The following is a 21,510-nucleotide window of genomic DNA, read 5'->3' on the forward strand; positions in this document are numbered from 1 at the left end:
AACATAAAATGTTATATATCTTCCATAGGATATAAGGTAGCATTTAAAATTCATATATTTAAAATTATTTATTTAAATAATATAAAAAATTCTAACCCCAAGACAATGAAAAATTCTCCCTCCGTCCTTATATATGAGAAGCCTTCTAGAACTTTTTTTTTATTCCTAAATATAAGGGGTTATTAGCATTTTTTAATGAATTGACCATTATATCCTTATTAAATTGAAAATAGAAAAAGATAAATATTTTCATTAATTTACTTTGAAAAAAGATATTCATTCTTTATTTACAATAATTAGGGGCAAAATTAAAATTTTGCTGTGCTTTTAATTAGATAACCAACTTTTATTAGTTTGTGTAATTTGATTAAAAACATCCTATTTGTAGGGATGGAGGGAGTAGAGATGCAAGATGAAAATGAAAAGATAATGAGAATATGAGAGGGTTAAAATCACTAATATTTTAAATAATTAGGGTGTTGAGAAAGTTTAAAATTATAACATAATTATAATAAAGGAATTTCAATTAATAATTTTTTGTTTCAATTATAATAATTAAGGTTTAAGATGGATTCAAATTCAAATCCCTCTACATCCAAGCAGGGCTATTCACGGGCAAGTACGGGTCACTTGAGGCCTTGCCCATTATTAGCATGTTTTAAGCTAAACAGGTAGCCACCCACCCGTACCAACACATACCCATTTCCACCTATTTGAAAATGAGTCTAGGCAGGTACAAGCAAGTTTAGGTTACTCATTTAGCACACTAAAATAATTTGATGTTAAAGTAGTTCAAAACCAAACAAAAGTTACATAAATTTAAAGACAAACTATGAAACTCAAGCCAAACAATCAATAATAATTCAACAGTAAAAGGGAAAAAATATCGTCGATAACTTGTTCAGCATTGTTAACAAAAGGGTTTCTTAAATTTAATGTATATAAATCACACAATACAGAAGAGATGTCTAATGGTGATCGTAAAATAAAATCTATACGCACAATGGCAGATCGCACAGTACACAGATACCAAATTAAGAATGAGGCTAGGAGAGTAAAAGAAGAGAGAAGACTGAAGTTAGGGTTATTAGGTATGGCCATATAGGTAAGTAGGTATGATTAAAAAAAGTAATAAGTATATATGGGTGAGTATGGGGCCACCGCGGCCTTACCTGTTTCCCCTATTTTTGGCTAAATGGGTAGCCATTGCCTATCCCCATTGTTTTCCCATCATGTACAGATATAGGTTGACCTATAATGACCTTTGTCATTAACTAATATCCAACCATGATCATTAGAACTAATCAATTAGATTAAGACAGATTCCAGAGGAGGATGGTCATCCTTAGCTATCTTGAAAATTCTAAATGGGACATTAAAGTAAAAATAGTTTATACTTGGAATTAATTAACAAAGGCTCTTAAAATACTTCAAAATCATAGTATAACAGTCATGGAAGCAAGGGAAACAGTTGAGTATTGAAACCCACTAGAAGTCAAAAGAGTTAATTTAACCTAAGCAGGACTATTCGCTATAGCCAAAGGTGCATTCCTCTGTGGCTCGTGGTATAAGGCCACTTACTATAGCTAAACACTTCATCTACCATAATAAGCCCTTTTTATGCGATCTACTGCAAACGATGATGCCTTTCGCCATGGCCAACAAGCCATATCAACAAGTAAGACAGCTATTGAGGACTTAACTTTAGATGCCTCTAACTTTTTACTCAAACTTTTAATTCAGGTGATCCAAATGTCCACACAAAGATAAATGAATAACTTAGCTATTGATGCTTGTCTTACCGTCATCTGAAATCATATGGAGATTTTGGAAACCTAAGAGAGAAGACATACATAGAATGCACTTGCATAGCGCTTCACATGCATCTAAGACTATAAATGCCCAAATTTTACCTCTCAAGGCTTACCATTAACTAAAAGGCTAATCAAATTAGAGTAGTTAACAACCCTCCACAATGTGCGTAACATCCTAGAAAATTAAACCCCTGATAATTAATCTAACTAAGGGTAATTAAGTAAGATTTATGTGGCGTGTGGTCAGAAGGGACTAGTAAGTGTCTTTGCTTGGGATTTCAAGTATAAATTTAGGTCTAAAGTGATATTGGGTCACTGGGCATTAAAAGTAGAGAAAAATAAGGAGAAAAGCCTCTATGCCATATGCTCCTGCACATGTGACGTGCGCTACGGTGCATGGCTGAAATTTTGCTAAAATAAGGGTCATGTTTATTCATGGAATAAAAGAGGAAAAGAATAAAAATGAACAGGAGAGCTTGGGCTTTGCTAAGGCTTCAATTGTGGGAAGATTGGAGGCATTTTAAAACTATAAATTTTAAGAGTAAGTTTTTTAACCTTTTCTTCTCCCTTTCCAATATATTTTCTTAAATTTATGGTTGGGGTTTGTAAGTGAAAGATAATTTTCAATCCATATAGGTTGTAGGTTTGAACTATTAACTCAAATGAAGTTAAGGAGAATTGTTTGAGGTATTTAAATAAGTGGCTGAGGGTTTTAAATGTTTTTAGTGGGTAAGTTACATTAATGTCTAAAAATAGGGCATTAAATTCAAGTTATGAGGATTATTGTGACATTGGTGACCTTATGTGAGATTAATAATTGTTATTTGGGGGATGATAGAAGTTAATACACTTAATGGATAAGCCTAAATATAAGGAATAAGGGCTTTGGATATTTTAGAAATGAGAAATGAAAGTTGAAAGTATATATTTGGCAGTGTTGATGAATTTAAACTTGATCAATTATAAATTAATCATCCTTGCACCATAATGGGCTTGAAGAAGCTTAAAGGCATGTTATTGAGGGGTAAACCTTTAATCTCTCAAAGATGTAAGGTAACTGGAGGCATATTTTGTGTAATTGTTTGTTAATTGATTTATATTTTAAAAAATGGATGAATTGATTTGAATGGTTGAATATCATGATTGTTATTATGCCAAAAATGCGATGAGACTTTACTAAACCTAATTTGACTACAATAATGAAATCAAACTTGAAAAGTTTTTACATTCTGATTTTTGTATTGAAATAAAAAGTTGGTGAGTTGATATGATTATATTGTGATGTGAAAAATGTGTGTTATAGGTTGATTTGATAAATATGTGATATAGAGGTTATGTACCTGTGTTTTGGAAAAAGAGTTATTATGAAAGTATTATAGATGTTCACATGGTTTAGATTGTGATTGTAACCCAAATGAGTCATTTATTCATGAAAGTTTAAAATAAGTGAGCATCATACATTGCACGATCATTTGGCAGGAATTCATCTAGAGAGAGGAGTAGATAAATTCATACGGTACTTATAGCCGCTTTTCAGTGCATAAAGGCTAACCTTATCTCACTGTTTGTTGAAGAACTGTCCTACAGCTTGTTAAGGAACTTGAACCTAGCTATCTCTACTTGTTTGTCGAGGAGACTAGCTTAGGGTATACGACACCCTAGAGATTTGAGAATGGGGAAAGTCATGGTCTAAGAATGAGTACACTAATATTTGATTGGGTCATTCTTCACAATTGGTGAGCTTAGGTAGTCCAGTCACACCGACAGAGTCCTGATAGACATTATAACCCATAATTTCAATCAAAGAAAATAAGAAGATGTTGATCATGTATATGTGTACCTAACATGTCACATAATTATTGAGTTTGAGACAAGTCTTGATAGTTGATTATGATATTGCCACGTAATTGTTTGTATTGTGGCAATGTGCATTAGTATTAGTGATTGAATCATTGTCACATGATTGTCTGTATTATAGTAGCGTGTTTCATGATGTAATTATGTGGAAAATTAGATAAAGAGTTGATGATGCACTGTATAATATATATATATATATATATGTTATGTGTGATTGCATGAAATCAAGCATTCAACTTTCATGTATATATTTTTATCAATTGATATGCAACTATATAGGATAGACATACTTTGGTTACTGAGTAGTTATATTCATTCTTCTCTTTTAATATTTTATAGGCTCTAGCTTTGGTGAGGGTAAAGGAAAGACTTTGGAGCCTTAGGAATTTATGTATTTCTACTGTAGAGCCTCTCAACCTAATTTATTTTGTATAATAAATAGCATATTGTTGATTAAAATGTATCTTGTATATACTTGTATTATATTATTGTTTATAATCTTATGATGTATTCTGCACCTTGAAATATTGTATGCAAGTTTGATTAAGTGTTAATAGAGCCAAAATATTGTGAAAGTGTAGGGAATATTGTTATATTGTTGAATTTGAAATATAATAGTTTATACAATGCTAAAACCTCCTTATTTTATTGCTGGTATTAAAGGGATTGAAGAATAAACACGTGGTGTTTATTGAGATTATATGCATGTGGTGTCTTATACAAGTAGTCCTGAGTCTATCGAGTGTGATATGGGTATTAGTTGTAGATTTTGGCATATGTGTGAGGTTTTGGATACCTTTAAGTTGTGAACATGTATTTGGGTATCCATTTTGCTCTGACAATATAATTTAGAAGTAAAACCAGTGCCGTTAGTTAGTTTATAAAAAGGGTTTTCTGTAGACGTTTAGATAATCTCATTTAAATGTCGAATGGAGAAATATGGCGCTTTAGAAGTTGCCCTTAGCTGCTGTCATTTGACAATAAAATATTGTTTGATAACATGCAACACCTGCAGCGCGTGACACAGAGAAGGACAGTCACGGTGCATGTATACATGCTGTGACATGTCACCTTAATTTTCACTCCTTATTATTTTTCAATTGATTTTGAGTTTTCTTACTCCTATGAGGTATCACATGCTTCAAAATAATATTTTACTATGATTAAAGGTTTGTTAAATGATGTTTAAATGATTTGAAATTATGAAAAACTTAAGAACAAATGTCTACAAAATTGCAAAAATCTAATTTGATTAGTCCAACAGTTGCCTTAATTTTAGTGTTAATGGTGTATTAGTAAGGTAACTTTACAATGTGCAAGTTATAACAAGCACTTGTGACAATTACTCTAATTTTAAAGATATACATAGTTCAAGTTAAAGTGCCTAAATCATCATCATAAGCTACAAACAAGCAACAATAAAAAACCATGCAAATGATTCCTAATGTTGGCAATATACTATTCAATTACACATACATAAATACTACAGACATTTCAATAGTTTGGTGTCTCTAGCTTCATTAATTTTCCTTTGTCTTAAACCCAAAATGTATCCTGAGAAATATTAAACCACAAGAGTGAGAGTATACAATCTCAGTAACTAAGCATATAGCATATGGCACATAAAAGCAATTTAAACATATATGTGCATGTATAAATTATATAGTTATTCAACATGTGTCATAGTGATATGAATATATATATATATATATATATATATATTTATGACCACATCACATGTTCAAGAATGATAAAAATTATGCATGATCATGCTCCACCCTCATTACTATCATTATATCTCCTGACTGAATTCATAAGCTATTTTAATCATATAAGACTAATTCGTGTGATTGAATTAGCCTCACTCTTCGATTATAAAAGGTCACACGGCCAAGGCCCCCTACTCTCAAGCCATGGATTCCCCCATTCAGAACTCATAGGGTGTCATTCTACTCAATCGTAGGTAATAGTCAAGAATTAAAACACTGAGGCCTTATAGTCCTAGTAAGTACTATGTGGATTCCCATATATCATACTCTATTGAGTGAACTCCCACCCATCCATAATCATGCAATATGCTCATGTTACTCAATGCCATGTCATTCATGCGATCTTAATTAACTTATTTCATAGTCAAGTGCATACTACCAAGATAAGTATAGATAACTAATATTTGAATTTCATGCTAATATCATAAGCAAAAACTCGATGACATATCATCGTCATGTTCAATATAATTGACGCTTAACATTATGACACAATTATTCATTCACATTATCACATATCCACAATATCAAGCTTATGCTCAATAATTCATGCATAAATAAAATCTTTAACCAAAACTCTATTATCACATCATATTTAATAACTATGTTAAATCAACTCAAAACAACCTTTTATGTTCAAGAATTCACATATTAACTATCATGTTCAACAACTTGCATTCATTTTCATAATAATCAAATCACATCTTATCAACGTAGCCTTATACCATGCAACATACAATCTGTATCATTTACTATGCTATATTTTCATATGCATTTTTTTATAACATACCATAAAACCATGATTTACATACAAATAGTCCAATCATGTAACTTAACTATTTACACAATCAACAGGCTCTAATATTATTATGCCATTCCGTAACTATATTTATTAAACTCATAAGTGTAGACACACACATATATAAAAGTTTAACTTTTGATTACACCAACTCTTAATTTATCACACCAAGAGTGCAGCTTGGATTCCAAGAAAGCTCACGAACAGTCCATAAGGTCTAAGAGTAATTAATTTACAGTTTATGATTAGCAAACGTCATTAATGACTAATTGTCATTAATTAGCTTTTAATCATAAGTAAGGCCCAAGATCATAATTAGTGATTTTGATGATAAACAATGCCATTCTCAACTTTCATTAGCTCATTTAACCTCCTATTAGTCTAAATACTACTAATAAACAACATCATTAACTAAATCTTAGTTGATTAGCATTAAGGCTGAGCTTAAATCCAACATTATCAACATAGATGATGGTCATTAGCATAAATCAAAGATTAGGAATGTAAGTAACCATCCTTAGACTCCTAAGAAGTTATTGGAATAGGAAGAAGATGGCTATAGGCTCATACTTTATCATCACAACCTAGTAACTTGTAGAAAACCTAAGGAAAAGAGGTGAAAAAGCTTACCCAATGTGTCTCAAGCTCTAAAAAGCCTCTTCTAGCTAGAATTAGTAATCTCTAGTAGAGTCACCATCACCATCCCTCACTCTCACAACTCTACCCCTCTTCTAATCTATCCAAAATTATGTCTTTGCGATTTTAAAATTACATCATTTTTGTAGCGATGAATGATAATACCAGCCGCACTAGATAGCCAAAAACAAAAATCCTCACTTAAGTTTATTAAATTTGGCCTAAAGTGACCCATATTACAACTAGGGTCTGAATTTAAATCCCATACAGGGTCAAATGGACCCAATGATCATCTAATTACCTTAATTAATCCTATTAAGATCGAAATAAATTAACTTAACCTTATAATTAACCTTAATTAATCTTATTAAATTTTAGGATATTGCATTACTTGCTTGACAATGGGTTGGGTAGGTACGTGGGTAAAATGCTCACCCCTACATCCAAGGAACCCCAACAGCCAACATAAAGGAATTTTAGTTATTTTGATTTTTGACTGCCATGCCCAAAGTAGTAACACTTTGCAGGTCAGGGGATGAGCTTTATAGAAATAATTTCATTTTAATGTTACAATTAAAGTGATGCATATATACAAAACTCCTCAGCCAATTATTTCACACATCTTCCTGATTGGTTTGTGCTTTGTTACAAACAAATTAATCAGAACGATGTGTGAAGTAATTGGCTGAAGCCTGAAGAGCCAGCAAATATCAGTCTATCTATATATATATTTGCGTCACTTTAACCCAGAATCATGTGAATGCAAATTGAAGCAAGCATAAAATGCACAGGTATTTGACTTATATTGCATTTTTTAGAAAATTCAATGCCTTATATACCACTATCTTTAATGCTAATCTGACTAAGCAAAGACACGTGTCTGGAAAAATAACAAAAATATCAGCGCGAGACAATCCTACAACGCTCAACTCAAGGGATCGGATTCAAATAATCAGAGCAAATACATGTGCAGTTTAATTTTTAAGGGATCCCTGGACAGCAGCACATTTGGAAAAACACAACATATACATTTAATTAATCAGTTGGCAAAAATAAAAATAACTGGAAATTTACAAGGCTTGAATTTGGCAGATGTAGGTTAACTACCAAGATAGCACATGTAACATTAATCTATATTTTATTCAAATTAAGGTAGGGGATGGATTGGAGGCGATATATAAGTATGGAGTTCGACTCGGATTATATATTTTTGATTGACTGCGAAAACGTGGAACTGAAACACTTGGACCCGCTTTGACTTATGATTGACCAATAACTGTGCAGGATCGATCAACCAATCGCCAGATAAGAATTTTGTAATTACTATGAAAACCCAGCCAATCATTCCACGTCAATGATATCACTCTAACGTATTAATTCTGTATCAGCTAGCTTATTTGCAAGATCCTACATATATTCATTATTCAAGGGGAAAAAAGAGGTGAAAAGCTGCAAAATGAGAAGAATATCTAGATTTGAGCTAGGAAAATCCTGTTCATGCTTGATATTAGGTTAATTGAAGCACATAATCACCCCAAGAGAAGAAGGGATGTATAAGACTGAAATTATCTTCTTTATTATATCTTGTTTGTTGAGAAGTTACAGAATAAGTTCTCACCACACTAGATAGTGGAGAACTTCTTTAACATTCCCATGTCCAGAACATAAAGCAAAAGCACTAGCTAGCAAATCAAACAAAGTCAGGGATTTGCCCCCATATATATATATATATATTACAACAACAAAATACTCCGGCCAGAGGCCTAAAACGTACTATTATTGGAAACCCAGCACGAGTAGCAACATAAGCAGTGGGATTACAGGGAAAAGAAAAGCAGAAAAGAGAAGAGAAAAATACAAATATAAGGTAGGAAATTGAGTCAACTTTCTGGAAACTCCCTGGAGAGATCAGACCGAGGGAGTTGAAAATGCCAAAGGATCGAAGTTGCCCTTTCAAAGAGAATTCACCTTCATGAAGGAGGTTTCATTCCCAGCAAGCTTAATTATTAGTCGCTGCTCCACTTACTAGCAAGAGAGCATGAAAAGCAGACACGTCAGTACAGTGAGATGGTGCGTGTGGACACTTAGCCACCATGTTCACCACCCTCCAAAGCCCAGAATGCGAAATTAATGGAGGACTTGAAGACATGGTGGGGCAATGGAGGGAGGTGGCGGAGAAGCTCTAGCATTCACATGGTGGTGCAGAGACGAAGAGGGTTTGAGAAAGAGGTTAAGATTGGTTGTTATAGGATTTGCTTGTTTCTTTGATCGCGACGGCAATAAAAGGCTGAGATGACTTCACTTAAGTAACAGGCGTAGAAGGTGACTTTTTGCTAAAGTAACATTTGAAAAATAAGGAAGAAAGAGAAAAGGAGGTACCTTCTTTGGGATCTTCCAAAGCATATGCCATTCCCACCTTCTTTCCTCCGCGTATATCTCATATGACTGTTCCTTTTCCCTCTTAATTCCTATATTGATCTCTCCTTTCTTCACGAGGTGAGACTTTAATTCACCTCCTGGGTTTAATAGTTTTGAATTTGCCATGCAAAAATTGCAAATGAAGGGAGGCTCCGTATTAAAAGATTATAAAGTTCTTCCTTCCTTTGCTTTTCCTTCATGCATTTTTTTTTTTTGGCTTTCTTGCGCTTTTATTACAGCGCTGAGACCTTGACTGTTGAGGAAATTATGATAACCTTGCAATGTTATCAAGGTAACTAACAAAAGGATTTAGAAACAATTTGTTAGGCCAATATATAAAACCAACTAAGCCAGGTGTCGCTCAATAATTTGTCATAAATTGGGCAGTGTCTCCTTTAAGGGGAAACGCTTTACTCCATATAATATAATTAGAAAATGTCTTTTTTCTGCCAGTAGTTTAGAGCCTTTTCTCATCCGAGTAAGATTTCATATTCTTAGGTCACAATAGCAAGCGGCACTATTCTTTGCTTCCATTTAGATTCAAGTTTGATACTCTGTTTTTCCCATTTTTTGTGTAATGTATGCCCTTGTAGAGAGGTTATACTCTTTCAAGAGTGTTTTGAGACCAATTTTAAATAATAAATTAGAGAGTTAAGTATTTAAAATAGCCTCTCAAATGATAGAAGAAGAAATGGATGACGGTTCAATAATAAATTATCTAGACTTCCCTAATTGGTCACTTGCATTCGTTAGAATGACAACAGGAGAGTGAAAGAGCAAGAGAAACAAGAGAAGCCAATTATGTAGAGAAATTACAGTTTTTATGAGTTAACCCCTCGCGCGCGCGCCCACGCATATATATATATATATATATATATTCAAAGTAAAGAAAACAAATAAAAGAATTCGTTGAGGGCTTAGTGATGTGCATTATAAGTCTGTAGACAAGGAAGCTCCACAAGAATATTATTTGATGCCGAAGTAAACAATATGATACTTACACCTCGTTTGCTCTTAATTTGACTTTCCTTTTGTTTTATTTCCTTTCTTCGTCCCACCACTTTTTATTAATTTCAAGAAAGGGTAGTTAGTAAGCACAAGCACAATTGTCGAATTGCTAACGTACGCATTTATAACAAATGTCAGCACCACTAACTGTTTAGGTTCATAATATTTTAACTAAAAGGTTCCTTCTTTTGTTTATTTATTATTTTTTCTGGTTGATATGTATGCTGACGAAAGTTGATATTCTTGACATGAAAATCATTTTTGAACTAGTGTCATGTAAATTATTGCTCCATTGACCCAATATCACTCAATAAGCGGAATACTCAAGTTTAATGTCGGACAACTTTTTGGGTCTCATCTTTTACATTTTTGCTGCCTTGCCTTCAGTTAGAAACTTAGAATACCAAATGTCTTTTATTCTTTTTTCACTTAACTATTTCAAATTAATTGAAACCTGATTCCCTTAAGCCATTAACATGTCACCCGAGCAGGAAAAAGGCAGTTCTTAGTTATGCAAATTTGTTTAAAAGCGGCTCAGGACGGTGCAGACCTATGTAAGCACCTCAAAGCTAGTTTATTCTATACCATGACCGTATCATGCTGTTCCTCTCTCCTCCTCTCCTTGCTAGTGGGATCATCGTTAGGCACTATAATACAAAGAATTATTAATATTCCTTTTCTGGTATTAAATAATAGCAGCATTTGCGGACCAATAAATCACAGTAACATTCATGGAATCACAGTTAAACTAAATGTTAACAGTCACTTCCTACTAGGGTTAGTCCCCCTAAAGTAAACGCAACTTCTATTGTCTTATTATCATCCCACACAATGATTCATTTCCGAAAAGATACATACAATACTTTTGCAGCTATGAAGCTCCGACATTTGAATCAAGATAGCTGGCAATGGAAGTTAATTAAAGGGTCACATCCTTTTGGTTCTTTGCCACCTTCAGCTTCATTACAAGTTCCTCACGTTGAGCTTCTACCTCAGCAAATTTTAGGCTCATGTGGAAGTAACGCTCCTGAAGGTCTCTCAACTCAGCCTCTAGCATTGATTTTGTTTGTTCAAATCTCTCTTTGGTCACTATTTCACCATCTGCAATTGATTTTACTGGGGCTTCCTCGTAATCCTGGCCTTGAGATTGAAACCTGTGGAATGATAGTACGTGTAAATCAGCAAATGTTGCAAGATATTGACTGATGGTGAGAAAAATCAGAAGGTTGTCATCATCTGCACGAGATATAATCAATAGCGTAATGGGCTACACAGTATACACACAGATCAAAAGTTTTATCAGTTCGTTTTCAAGGGACAGCCTGTTCTTCTAACCGGTTTGATTGATCTTCAATCATGTTATTCGCTCCTTTAGCTTTTATTAGCTCAGTCTCAAGTAACTCAATCTTTGATAATGAACCAGCTTCAACAGCATGAACACTCCCATCAAGAAGTCCAAGTTCATTTTCTGCCTGTCAAAAGAAAAAGGAGTCCAGGAACATAAGCATTAAGAAAAGCTCCGAAATGTTCAGTATAACTGCAGTTATGAGAGATTACCATATAAGGCCACATGTAAGAAATTAGAGATATGCATCATAATATTCAATGCGGAGGCAAAACATTTGAGTAATATACAAGTCTGAGAAGCTTGTAAACAGACTCTTGAGAAGGAATTTACACAGGTCTTCTCCATTTTATGTTCCTTTTTCTCTAAATTACTAGTGCAAAATGCAATCAAGTAATATTCTAATTAAAGGAATCACCTCGCTCTGATGCTTGTCAGTGGAAATGTCTTGTTGATCCTCCACAATTTCTCTATCATTTCTGAAGAACGGCTTTGTCTGATTTCCACAATGTTGACCAGTATTCTTCACAATAGAATTCTGCAGGAGGGAAAAACATGACAACGAACATAATTTGGGAAGATGAGAAAAAGCATACTAAGTTGTGATACCTTTAGAGCCTCATGAGTAGGTAATGCGTTCCCATTAATCTTAGGCATTAGGTTTTGCTTTTGTTCCTTAATTAGTTTCAATTCTTCTTCAAGGGCCTGGGCTTTTGTCTTGAACTCGTCTTTTTCCTTATCTAGTAATCTTATTGTTTGTTGATAATGCCTGTTTATTCTTTTGATGTGACTGAGCTCATTTTTCTTCTCAGCTTCCTGGGCAGACATTGTTTCCTTTTCCTTCAAGTCACTCTCCATCTGCATAAGCTTTTCTTCTAGGGATACTCTACTTCTTCTGCAGTCTTCCAATTCAGATAAAGCATTCTCCAAGGTTAAAATCTTCGCTGCAAGTGAATTTTTCTTTGCCTTCAGATTCTCACATGATTCAGAAGTCAAGCATAAGGATGCCACCAGTCTTTCTTTCTCAGAATTGGTCCAGTTGAGCTCATTTCTTAGAGTCATAATTTCACTCTCAAATCCTTCTATCTGCTGCAGCTGAATCTTCAAATTCTCAGACTCCTCCGCAAGTTGTTGTCTTTCACAGTCAGTAACTTTAAGCTTTAATTCAAGGGTTTTCAGGGTGCTGTTGACTTTTAGTTCTCTAGATTTGTAATCTTCCAACTGCTTCAACAACTTTTCATAGTCAGCCCTCCAAATTTCCTGGTCACTTTTGAAAGCAGAAAACTGAGTAGTGAGGTCCTGTAGCTTTCGTTCATAATCCGTCTGCATAATAATCATCTCATTCTTAGTTGAAATTGCATCAGATTGAACTTCTTCAAAGGCAGATTCCAGTTTGGCTTTATCAGCAGTTAATGTAGAAATTTCAAGGGCAGCTTTGGAAGCTATCCTTTCATTTTCATCATGAGTTGCTGAAAGTTCCATACTGAGGTGCTCAATTTTTTGTTGAAGGTTCTGAATTTCTGCTGTCTTCTCCATGAGAAGCTGATTCATCAAGCTTTGACCATTCTCGTTGTGCCTGATATTTTCATCAACAAGAACATCTAAGTCTGAAATCAGACTCTTCTCCTTTGATGCATTCTCTTCCAGCATCAAAGCAAATTTATTTTCCAAGAGCTCTAATCTTTCAGAGCAAACTATAAATATTTCGTCTGATTCTCCCAATCTATTTCCAAGGATTGAGCAATGCTCTTGCAAATCCTGCTTTTGCTTTCTTAAATCTTCATTTAATTTCTGAAGAGAATTGCATTCTTTAGCAAGATTCTCGATAGCAGTTTGTAACTGCTGATTTTCTTTTCTCAGATATTCACATTTTGTTGAGATTCTGACCACTGATATTGTTTCACATTCATATTTTCTTTCAAATCTTCTATTGAAGAATCCACCTCAGACTTTATCTTCATAATCTCTTCTTGAAGCATTTTGGCGTGAGATCTGGAGTTCTCCAATTCTGATAGACTAGAATGTCTCTCATTTGTCAAATAAATTAGTTGAGCTTCCAAAACAGACATTTGCATTGCCAATTGTTCCTTTTCCTGTTCTAGGTCTGATATGTAATGCTCCAGTTTATGTTTTCCACTTTCAAGCTCCAACGATTTTCTTCTGAGAATTTCATTGGCAGAGACATGGGAGTCCACGCTCCTGCAAAGAATTCCCAAATCATTTTGCAAATCATTCAAGCATTTAGCGTTGATATCTCTTTCTTTCAACATGACCTCCATATGCTCCTCTAGTTGAATTTTTTCATTTTGAAACTGGCATACCTTCGCTTCCAACTCACTCTGTCGCTTTTGCAGAACCCAAATCTCCTTTTCCTTAGACAACAAATTAGCCTCAAGATCTGCCATCTGAGATATTTTATCAGCTACTTCGTTACTCAGTTCTGCCATTCTGATTTCAAGAGCAGCTTTTGAACTCTGGAGCTCTTGAATTGAAATTTGATCATTATTTTTAACCTTGCCAGTGACTCCTGCTTCGAGCATGTCTTCTAAATGGAGTGCTTGGAATGCATCTGAGATGTGTGGTAGCAAATCCTCACATGCTCCCTTTCTTGAATTGTTCTTCACTTTTTTAAGCTTGAATAAGAGCTCAAGATTTTCATCTGCCAGTTCATTGCATTCCATCTCTAGCTCTTGAACTTTTTCTCTCAAAACTTCAATTTCTCTCATCAGATCTGCATCACCTCCATTTCGGGACACAATCTCTGTGTTACAACTTTCTTTGAGAGACTGAGACAACTTTGCTTTCAAATTTAAAATCTCTGCCTCTTTTGCAGATAATTTGCTTTCATATTGCATTTCAAGATCGACAAGGGTCTTGTTGATAGTATTCTCTGCGCTTTCAATGTCAAGCCTTTTGTTCTCCGAACCCCCTTCTTGTTGTTGCCCCTTATCCATAAGACTTTCCTTTAGTTCCTCCAATTGTTCTGGCTGGAGATCATTCAATTTTGATGATGAAGCTGAAAGACTTCCTATCTCAATTTTCTGCTGTTCTATGGTCTCTTCAAGCTCATGGAGAACAGAAACGAGCTCAAGATTTGCTTCCTGGTTCCTCTTCAATTCCAAAGACAAGTTGGTATAGGATTCTTTTTGAGACTTCAACTCATCTTTGAGGGCCTTCTCTACTTTGGGAGTAAATTCACCTTGAGATAATGAATCCTCCAATGCTTTCTGTTTCACCATCTGGTCCTCCAATGACTGCTTCAGTTGTTCAACTTCTCTTCTCAAGTTATCACGTTCTGCACATGAATCTGAAAGCTCCATTCTTAAATCTACCAGATTCTTAGACTGTCCTGAGAATTCTGCCCTCAACACGTCCAAATCAACCATCAATTTCCTAGCATTCATCTCCCACATCTTAGCTTCTGCCCGAAGTTCCTCAACAATGTCTTCTGCAGCATCAAGATGGATCTTAGAAGCATTGGTCACACCAGAAGATGAAGTACCAAGCTCTTGCAAACAATGCAAATTCCCTGGGCCCGTAGTCTGGGAATTGAATGAAGAATTTGATTGAGAAGAATCATAAAAAGGAACATAGCAGAGGGATGACTTTTTCTGGGAACTGACTGAATCAGGTTTTCCAGTTCGTCCGGGTCCGTCATCTCCTAAAGAGCTGTTATGAGAGATACCCGCCCTCCCTATGAACCCCTCAGCAGAGTTACAACTTCCATGAGAACCAGGTCCAGAATAACTTGTTGCCTACAGTCAAGGGAAAACATGTCACAAGTATAACGATTTAGAATAAACAACAACAGAAGACTCTAAAAAATGAACGGCCTTAAGAACTTGCTAGGATGAAATTTCATTTGCATCTCCAGATAAGCCGTGAAAGTATATTAATCTGAATCTACCACTGAACTAAAGAAGTGTCAAAGTCACTCATGAATGCATGATATTGGATTAGAATGTTCTTACAATTATCCCACGTCAATAGACGCACACACAAATTCCCTAGACTTTTGTCAATAATCCTGAATTAACTACTAAAGTCGACAAAAAGTTTATATTTGAATTGTAATCTGAACTAGATAAGTGTTGAAAAGTTACTCCTGAATTCCTGATCAGGGATTAGATTCGAATAGATAATGCTTGAATTATTGTAGGTCCTATAGGCAAAAAAGTTTGTAAACACTCTATGCCACATAACAGATATACTCAAGGGGGAAATTTAAGATCTTACCCTACTCTCAACTTCAGGAGAAGAAGAGGTAGAGTCCAAATCTCCACTGGAGGGAGATTCAACATTCTGTACATATGAATGATTAGATCCATTAGACTCAACAGCTGCATCATCATTGTCTGCATTCAGATTCAGAATCTTTGTTTGGTGTCTCTCTCTTGATTCTCGAACCCTGAAAATGTACAAGAGATTAATAGTGTCAAGAATGGTTGTCTAAGATGATAGGAAAACTACCCTTAAATAGATACCTTAATTGTTCTCTTGGTGTGAGACACTGCACAGTTACCTGTCAAAAGTAGAACCACCAGGTCACAACTCCAATCGTCCAAAAAAAAAAAAAAAATTACCCAACCCAAGCTCAGTGATATAAATGTGTGGTAGCAACTTTAGAAAAAAAGGACTTGAGTTTTGACTTCATATACTCTTCCAAGCATGTATGATTTTTGATAGTAACTAGAATATGGGCCCCGTGCTTTGCACAGGATCTAAAATGAGCCTTAGCCATAAGTTTTACAACTTATAAATAATATAATAACTTTCAATAAGTTTTATATTATATATAAATATGTAGATTATTCTAATCTTAACCGTGACATGGTCTCTTTCTCTCTCTCTTTTAATATATATAACATGGTCCCATTTTAAATTGAGAGGTTTTACTTTATCTTCTCCCCATCTATCTCTTGTTGTTCGTGGGTAATCTAGAACAAAAGTTACTGAGAACTTACAGCAGTTCTCAATTTGTGTGCATTTTTTTTTTTTAACTTTTATCTAATAATATAGTACTCTGCATGGGTTGTTGAACCAAGTTTGGTACAATTTCTTGAAAATATGTTCAAGTTCTTCGCCCTATTATACACCACTAAGAAGGAACACTGTAAGTACAACATGACATTTTTCAGATATCAGTCCTAAGAGAAAGAGAAAAACTGTTGGGCCTTATATTTTTATCAGTCATAAGCGAAAAATTGTTCACCCTGTCATACACCACTAAGAAGCAACGCTAGGAGCAAGTACAACATGACATATTTTAGATCAGTCCTGAGAGAGAGAGAGAGAGACAAATAGATGGGCCTTATATTATTCACAATTCAAAAGAATTTAGTTGTTTATAAAAAGATGATGTTGAAACCCCTCCATTGATAAGACCTTAGTCTGGTCTTACACAACTCCTACGAAAAGCTGGATGAATATAAGTTGAAAGAGGAATAATCAATCAAAAGTTATACCCAAAATAATCAGTTGTCACTCCATCATCACATCTGCAAGAAGGAAAGAAACTGGTTCCCTCTAACATGAATCTGAGAGTAACATGTCAATGCTTTACCAAGTGTGCTGATTTGTGATATAACAAGGACTCAGAAGAATGATCAAACTGTGAACATGACCATTTTCTAATTTTACAAACATCAATTGCCTCATATTTGATTAACCTTTAGTCCCATATCCCATCACCCTTTACAATTCGAGGAAACTGAACTTCCCATTTCATCCAATTTGACAGATAACTGACCAGAAAATCAGGAAAGGGATGCTTTTTCTTTTCTGCAATCAGTAATATGTAAAATGAAAAATAAATTCCAGAGGCCTAAGTTATCTGACTCACATGCAAGACTGTCCCGTGGTTGCACTTATTCAGTGGGATTGAAAGCGGAACAGCAGCACTTGAACTCATGTAACTGGTCACATTTACTGTAGCTTCTCCAAGGATGCCAGATCTTGGTGACCCCTGTCGGAAAGTTATGAGTCACATGTTCCTTTTTTAGAGAATCAAAGAAATTCTTAGGATTAATTTTACAATGATAGAGAAGTCACCTACAGAGTACAAAATCCCATGCACAGTATGGATTCTGAGTAGGTTTGAAGTGCATAACAAAGAGTACACAATAAAACAATAGCAGCAATAATAGCAGTACCGTGGCACACAAAGCTTGAGGACACAATCTTCTATCTCCTTGGAAGAACTATTTTTTGAAACCCATATGGATTCTGAAATAGAATCCGCCCATTGGCAGCCTCCATTGCGTACTTGTACTCTGCTTGATTTTGCGATTGTTTTACCATTTTCTTCAGAGATAACAGAAATGAACAGCTTGCCCCACCCCTTGGGTACCTGTTATATAAGAATCAGCATTAATTAATGACTGAAGCAGCCTTATTTTTAATTTGCAACCCCAAGGTTGGAATACTCTTTGAAAGTATTTCCGTGTGCAATTGTGAATATCTCTTTCAAGACATCGTGAATATCATAATAGTTTTCTAATAATAAGTCATCATTCTATAGCAGCTGGTTTAATATTTAATGATCCATGACTATCTTAACCTACTAAATAAAAGCCACCAAGTTATAAATTTGAGATGCACTAAGCTATTCTTTACCAGCTCATTACAGTGCCATAATATTGCGGTCAGAATCCTCCCCTGCAAACCGGATTTGATGGAGTTTGTACCCAGTTGTTGATTTTAAATAATGTCGCATTCCCCAGACATCTCCAGTTGCTTTCAAAATTATATTATTTTAAATACCCAAGAAACGTTACTATGTTGTGTGTTTAATCGACTCGGTTACTTTTATATCTTCTCTGACACGAAAAAGGCATTTAGTTTCCACCTATCATGACTATATCGTATTAAGTGCATTATCATTGTGGATCACCGATTCCCAAAGAAAATACTCTGTAAGGCAAGGTGGACTCACTGCAGAAGATCATTCTACTTAAAACACAGACAATGCAACGAACAGTTGACAGATGATCCCTTCCCATTATGTCCAAAAGTTAAAGAATCAAGCAGAACGATTTAAGAGAAGAAAACTAAAAGGATATTATGGAAATAGGAAATAGAATAAAAGGAACCTGGAGGGCTTTTAAATGGGAGAATTTGAAATCAATTCTCTTCGCTGACTTAGATGGCCTATTTTGGTGCAGCCTAGACATTTTGCCCCCTCCAACTCGCTGTGTTAATCTGCTATGGGTCATATTCGGTTCTTTCCCAGTCACTCCCGCTTATTCAAGATAAGCATGACTACATTCACCACCACCATCACCACCTTCCACACTACTTTCATATCCTCAACCACCATTACCAACAAAAGGGAGGGGGAGAGGATAACGTCAATTAGCGAGAGGAACAAACTGAAGCGTAAGCTAGCAGCTATCTGTTATTTAACTGTTGCTTCAACCATTGGCGTTACATTGCTGGGGATATATATATATATATATATATTGAAAGGCATGAAGTAGAAGAGAGTGAAGTATTAGAGGAAGCAAAACCGAAGGAAACAGCATAGTACCTGTAGGCTGACGCGTCGCGCGGTGGTTGGCCAGGAATTTATAGGTATCAACGCTCCGAAATTCCTTCAGTTGCATCGAGACAGGAGAGAATAACAAGGTGGTGCAACTGCCCAGTGCTAACTACGAAGCCGAACGGGACAGAGCGAAGGCCTTTGTTCACAAATGGGCAATGACTTTGTTTTTGAGGGGTTAAAAAGTATGAAAAAAAAAAGAGTTGACGCTTTGCCCGTAAAATAATGAAAAAACAGATTCATGTTTATAATAATAGCAAAATTAACCAATTTTAAAGTTGAAAATTATGGTTTTCAAACTCCAAACAACTCTGTTACCATATTCATTCATTCTAGAAGCTTCATGCTTTATTTAAATTTTCAGGCTCAAAACACGAAGTATAAAGATTTAAAATTATATTTTTTTAATAAATATCATAATTTTAACTAACAATTCTCTTTTTCTGTTAATTTCAAATGTAAATAAAAAATTTGATCTTTTTTTAAACATCATCCTTTCATTTATTCTTTCTATTAAAAAATATAAAGTATTTTTGAAGAGTTAGATATTCAAAAAATAAAGACATTTTTAGTCTTTTGAGGTGTAATCATTGCCTTTTTTTAAAAGTACTCCTATTAATAGTGACTTTATATTTATTGTAAGGTATTTAATAGAGATAAATATAGAAAGATAAAATTAATTCGAAAGTAAAAAATTACTTTATTTAAGGATAAAATTTAATTAAAAATACCCTTATATTTTTAAATAGAGGGAGTATATATTACTCCCTCTTAAAAAAGGTAAGGCTTTTAAATCAAATTATACTCTCCAACTCCATAAAATAAACTAACTAATTAGCTATAAACAAGCACTATCTTTTTATGCTCATTCTTTTTTAATATAGTGTCTCACTTAAAGGTTCAATAGTTGAGTGGTTCATTTATTAAAAATTTTTTTAAAAAAAACTTATTGATTGCACATTAAAAAATTACAAATATCTTAAAAGAAATGACATATATTTTTCAAAGGAGGAAGCATTTTTCGGGCATAAACACCTTACAACCAGTTTTTTTCTTTTGTTAAACAACTTACAATCAATTTACTCAAATAACAAAGGAGTACAATCATATATTTTTCTTGATGTTTATTAACATCATTGATAAGCTAAATAAAAAATGAAAGCCCACCTATAATTCACTTTAAATTTCAGTAGTATGTGTATAATATAATGATGTGTTTTGCTTCATGAAAATTCGGATCTAGATCGATCCCCCTGTTTGGAGGCATATAAATTTATAGAAAATTTATTTTTATTATATTTTCTTTATAATTTTAAGTTCTTTCTGTATCATTTGAAATACTAATTATTTCAAACCTCTCATTCTCTCCATTTCATCAAATTTAAATAGGTAAATGTATATACTTAGCTACCAATTATTTTTTGAGAATCACTGAATAGCTCATATGTTATGAAATGGTGCAAAGAAATAAAAAAAAAAAATCATCAATGGAAGTCGGAGCATCCAACACCTCATGTTTATTTTTCACAATTTTTCAAAGCTTATGAGACCAACACTCTCGCACTCTCAAACAGCTCCTTACTTCTCCCATCTCTAACCCGAACCATGTTAAGGTGCTCACTGTCTCTTTCTTTACCTCTGAACGGAAGCCTTTGTTCTCTGGGCTCCAAGCTTGTTTTCAGTGACAGTACCATCTTCAATTCCCCTGCAAACCCATTAATTAACTCACTACCTTTGTTGAGCACTCGCAAAGCAATATCTTTGATTCTTCAAACTAACGACAATGGAGTGACCGACCTTCCTGGAAGGTAGAGGGAGGAATTGCATCTACAAGCTTAAAAAAAAAAAAAAGACCTTGAATATATCATTTGCCCCCATATAAAAATCCAACTGCCATTGTCCCTTAAAAAAGAAAAGAAAATTCATGTAGCCATATAAAAATTTCACTAATTTTCTAAAAAAATTATTTGACCAAAATCTTATTAATGTGTTTTAACTTTAAATAATAAGAGTTTCAAAAAGAAAGGAGCAATAGTTTATAAAAAATTTGTTTGATTGTTTAAATTAAAAATTTTATCCAAAAAAAAATTATACTATACAAAAGAGACAAGTTTTTTGGGCAAAAAAACATTTAGAGGAGTCAAGTCTTAGAGAATTATAGACAAAATTCTTATCAATTAAATCCATCTTTATTAGTCAAAACTCAAAAGGGATTCAGTTTTATTAATTAAAATAAAATCAAAATTACAATAGATATAATCTCTATGTTATTATAATTTTATATTTTATGCATAGTTCTTTAGTAGTATTTAATTTTAAGAGAAATT

General features: G+C 34.2%; 2 protein-coding genes and 1 long non-coding RNA gene across 3 annotated transcripts; all 3 read right to left on the reverse strand.

Annotated features, from left to right (window-relative positions):
• Nucleotides 1-10,960: 10,960 nt before the first annotated feature.
• Nucleotides 10,961-13,504, reverse strand: LOC129306887 (uncharacterized). Its single transcript, XM_054947670.1, has 4 exons — nt 12,253-13,504; nt 12,062-12,181; nt 11,634-11,770; nt 10,961-11,452 (listed from the first exon to the last, which is right to left on the reverse strand). Exons 1-4 carry the CDS (start codon nt 13,291-13,293, stop codon nt 11,218-11,220), a joined length of 1,533 nt encoding a protein of 510 aa, XP_054803645.1. The 5' UTR covers nt 13,294-13,504; the 3' UTR covers nt 10,961-11,217.
• On the reverse strand, nt 13,500-17,603 carry LOC129306878 (uncharacterized). Its single transcript, XM_054947660.1, has 4 exons — nt 17,486-17,603; nt 16,128-16,165; nt 15,880-16,051; nt 13,500-15,398 (listed from the first exon to the last, which is right to left on the reverse strand). The coding sequence occupies exons 1-4, from the start codon at nt 17,552-17,554 to the stop codon at nt 13,500-13,502; spliced, it is 2,178 nt and encodes a 725-aa protein (XP_054803635.1). The 5' UTR covers nt 17,555-17,603.
• A 204-nt stretch (nt 17,604-17,807) lies between these two features.
• LOC129307940 (uncharacterized) lies at nt 17,808-19,311 on the reverse strand. Its single transcript, XR_008592515.1, has 3 exons — nt 19,172-19,311; nt 18,735-19,047; nt 17,808-17,992 (listed from the first exon to the last, which is right to left on the reverse strand). It is a non-coding gene; the product is annotated as an uncharacterized LOC129307940 (long non-coding RNA).
• Nucleotides 19,312-21,510: the final 2,199 nt, after the last annotated feature.

Source organism: Prosopis cineraria, unplaced genomic scaffold (assembly GCF_029017545.1).
Source record: "Prosopis cineraria cultivar Desert tree isolate PC_DT_omini unplaced genomic scaffold, ASM2901754v1 PC1, whole genome shotgun sequence".
Lineage (NCBI taxonomy): Eukaryota > Viridiplantae > Streptophyta > Magnoliopsida > Fabales > Fabaceae > Prosopis > Prosopis cineraria.

Excerpts from the sequence above, each read along its gene's own strand:
- LOC129306887 (XM_054947670.1), bottom strand. The coding sequence starts at position 13,293 with ATGCTGGAAGAGAATGCATCAAAGGAGAAGAGTCTGATTTCAGACTTA. Across the intron at positions 11,771-12,061 it reads CTGACAAGCATCAGAGCGAG|GCAGAAAATGAACTTGGACT; the intron begins GTGATTCCTTTA and ends TTCTTTTGACAG. Across the intron at positions 11,453-11,633 it reads ATTGAAGATCAATCAAACCG|GTTTCAATCTCAAGGCCAGG; the intron begins GTTAGAAGAACA and ends ATCATTCCACAG.
- LOC129306878 (XM_054947660.1), bottom strand. The coding sequence starts at position 17,554 with ATGAGTTCAAGTGCTGCTGTTCCGCTTTCAATCCCACTGAATAAGTGC. Across the intron at positions 16,166-17,485 it reads ACCACGGGACAGTCTTGCAT|GTAACTGTGCAGTGTCTCAC; the intron begins GTGAGTCAGATA and ends TACTTTTGACAG. Across the intron at positions 16,052-16,127 it reads ACACCAAGAGAACAATTAAG|GGTTCGAGAATCAAGAGAGA; the intron begins GTATCTATTTAA and ends GTACATTTTCAG.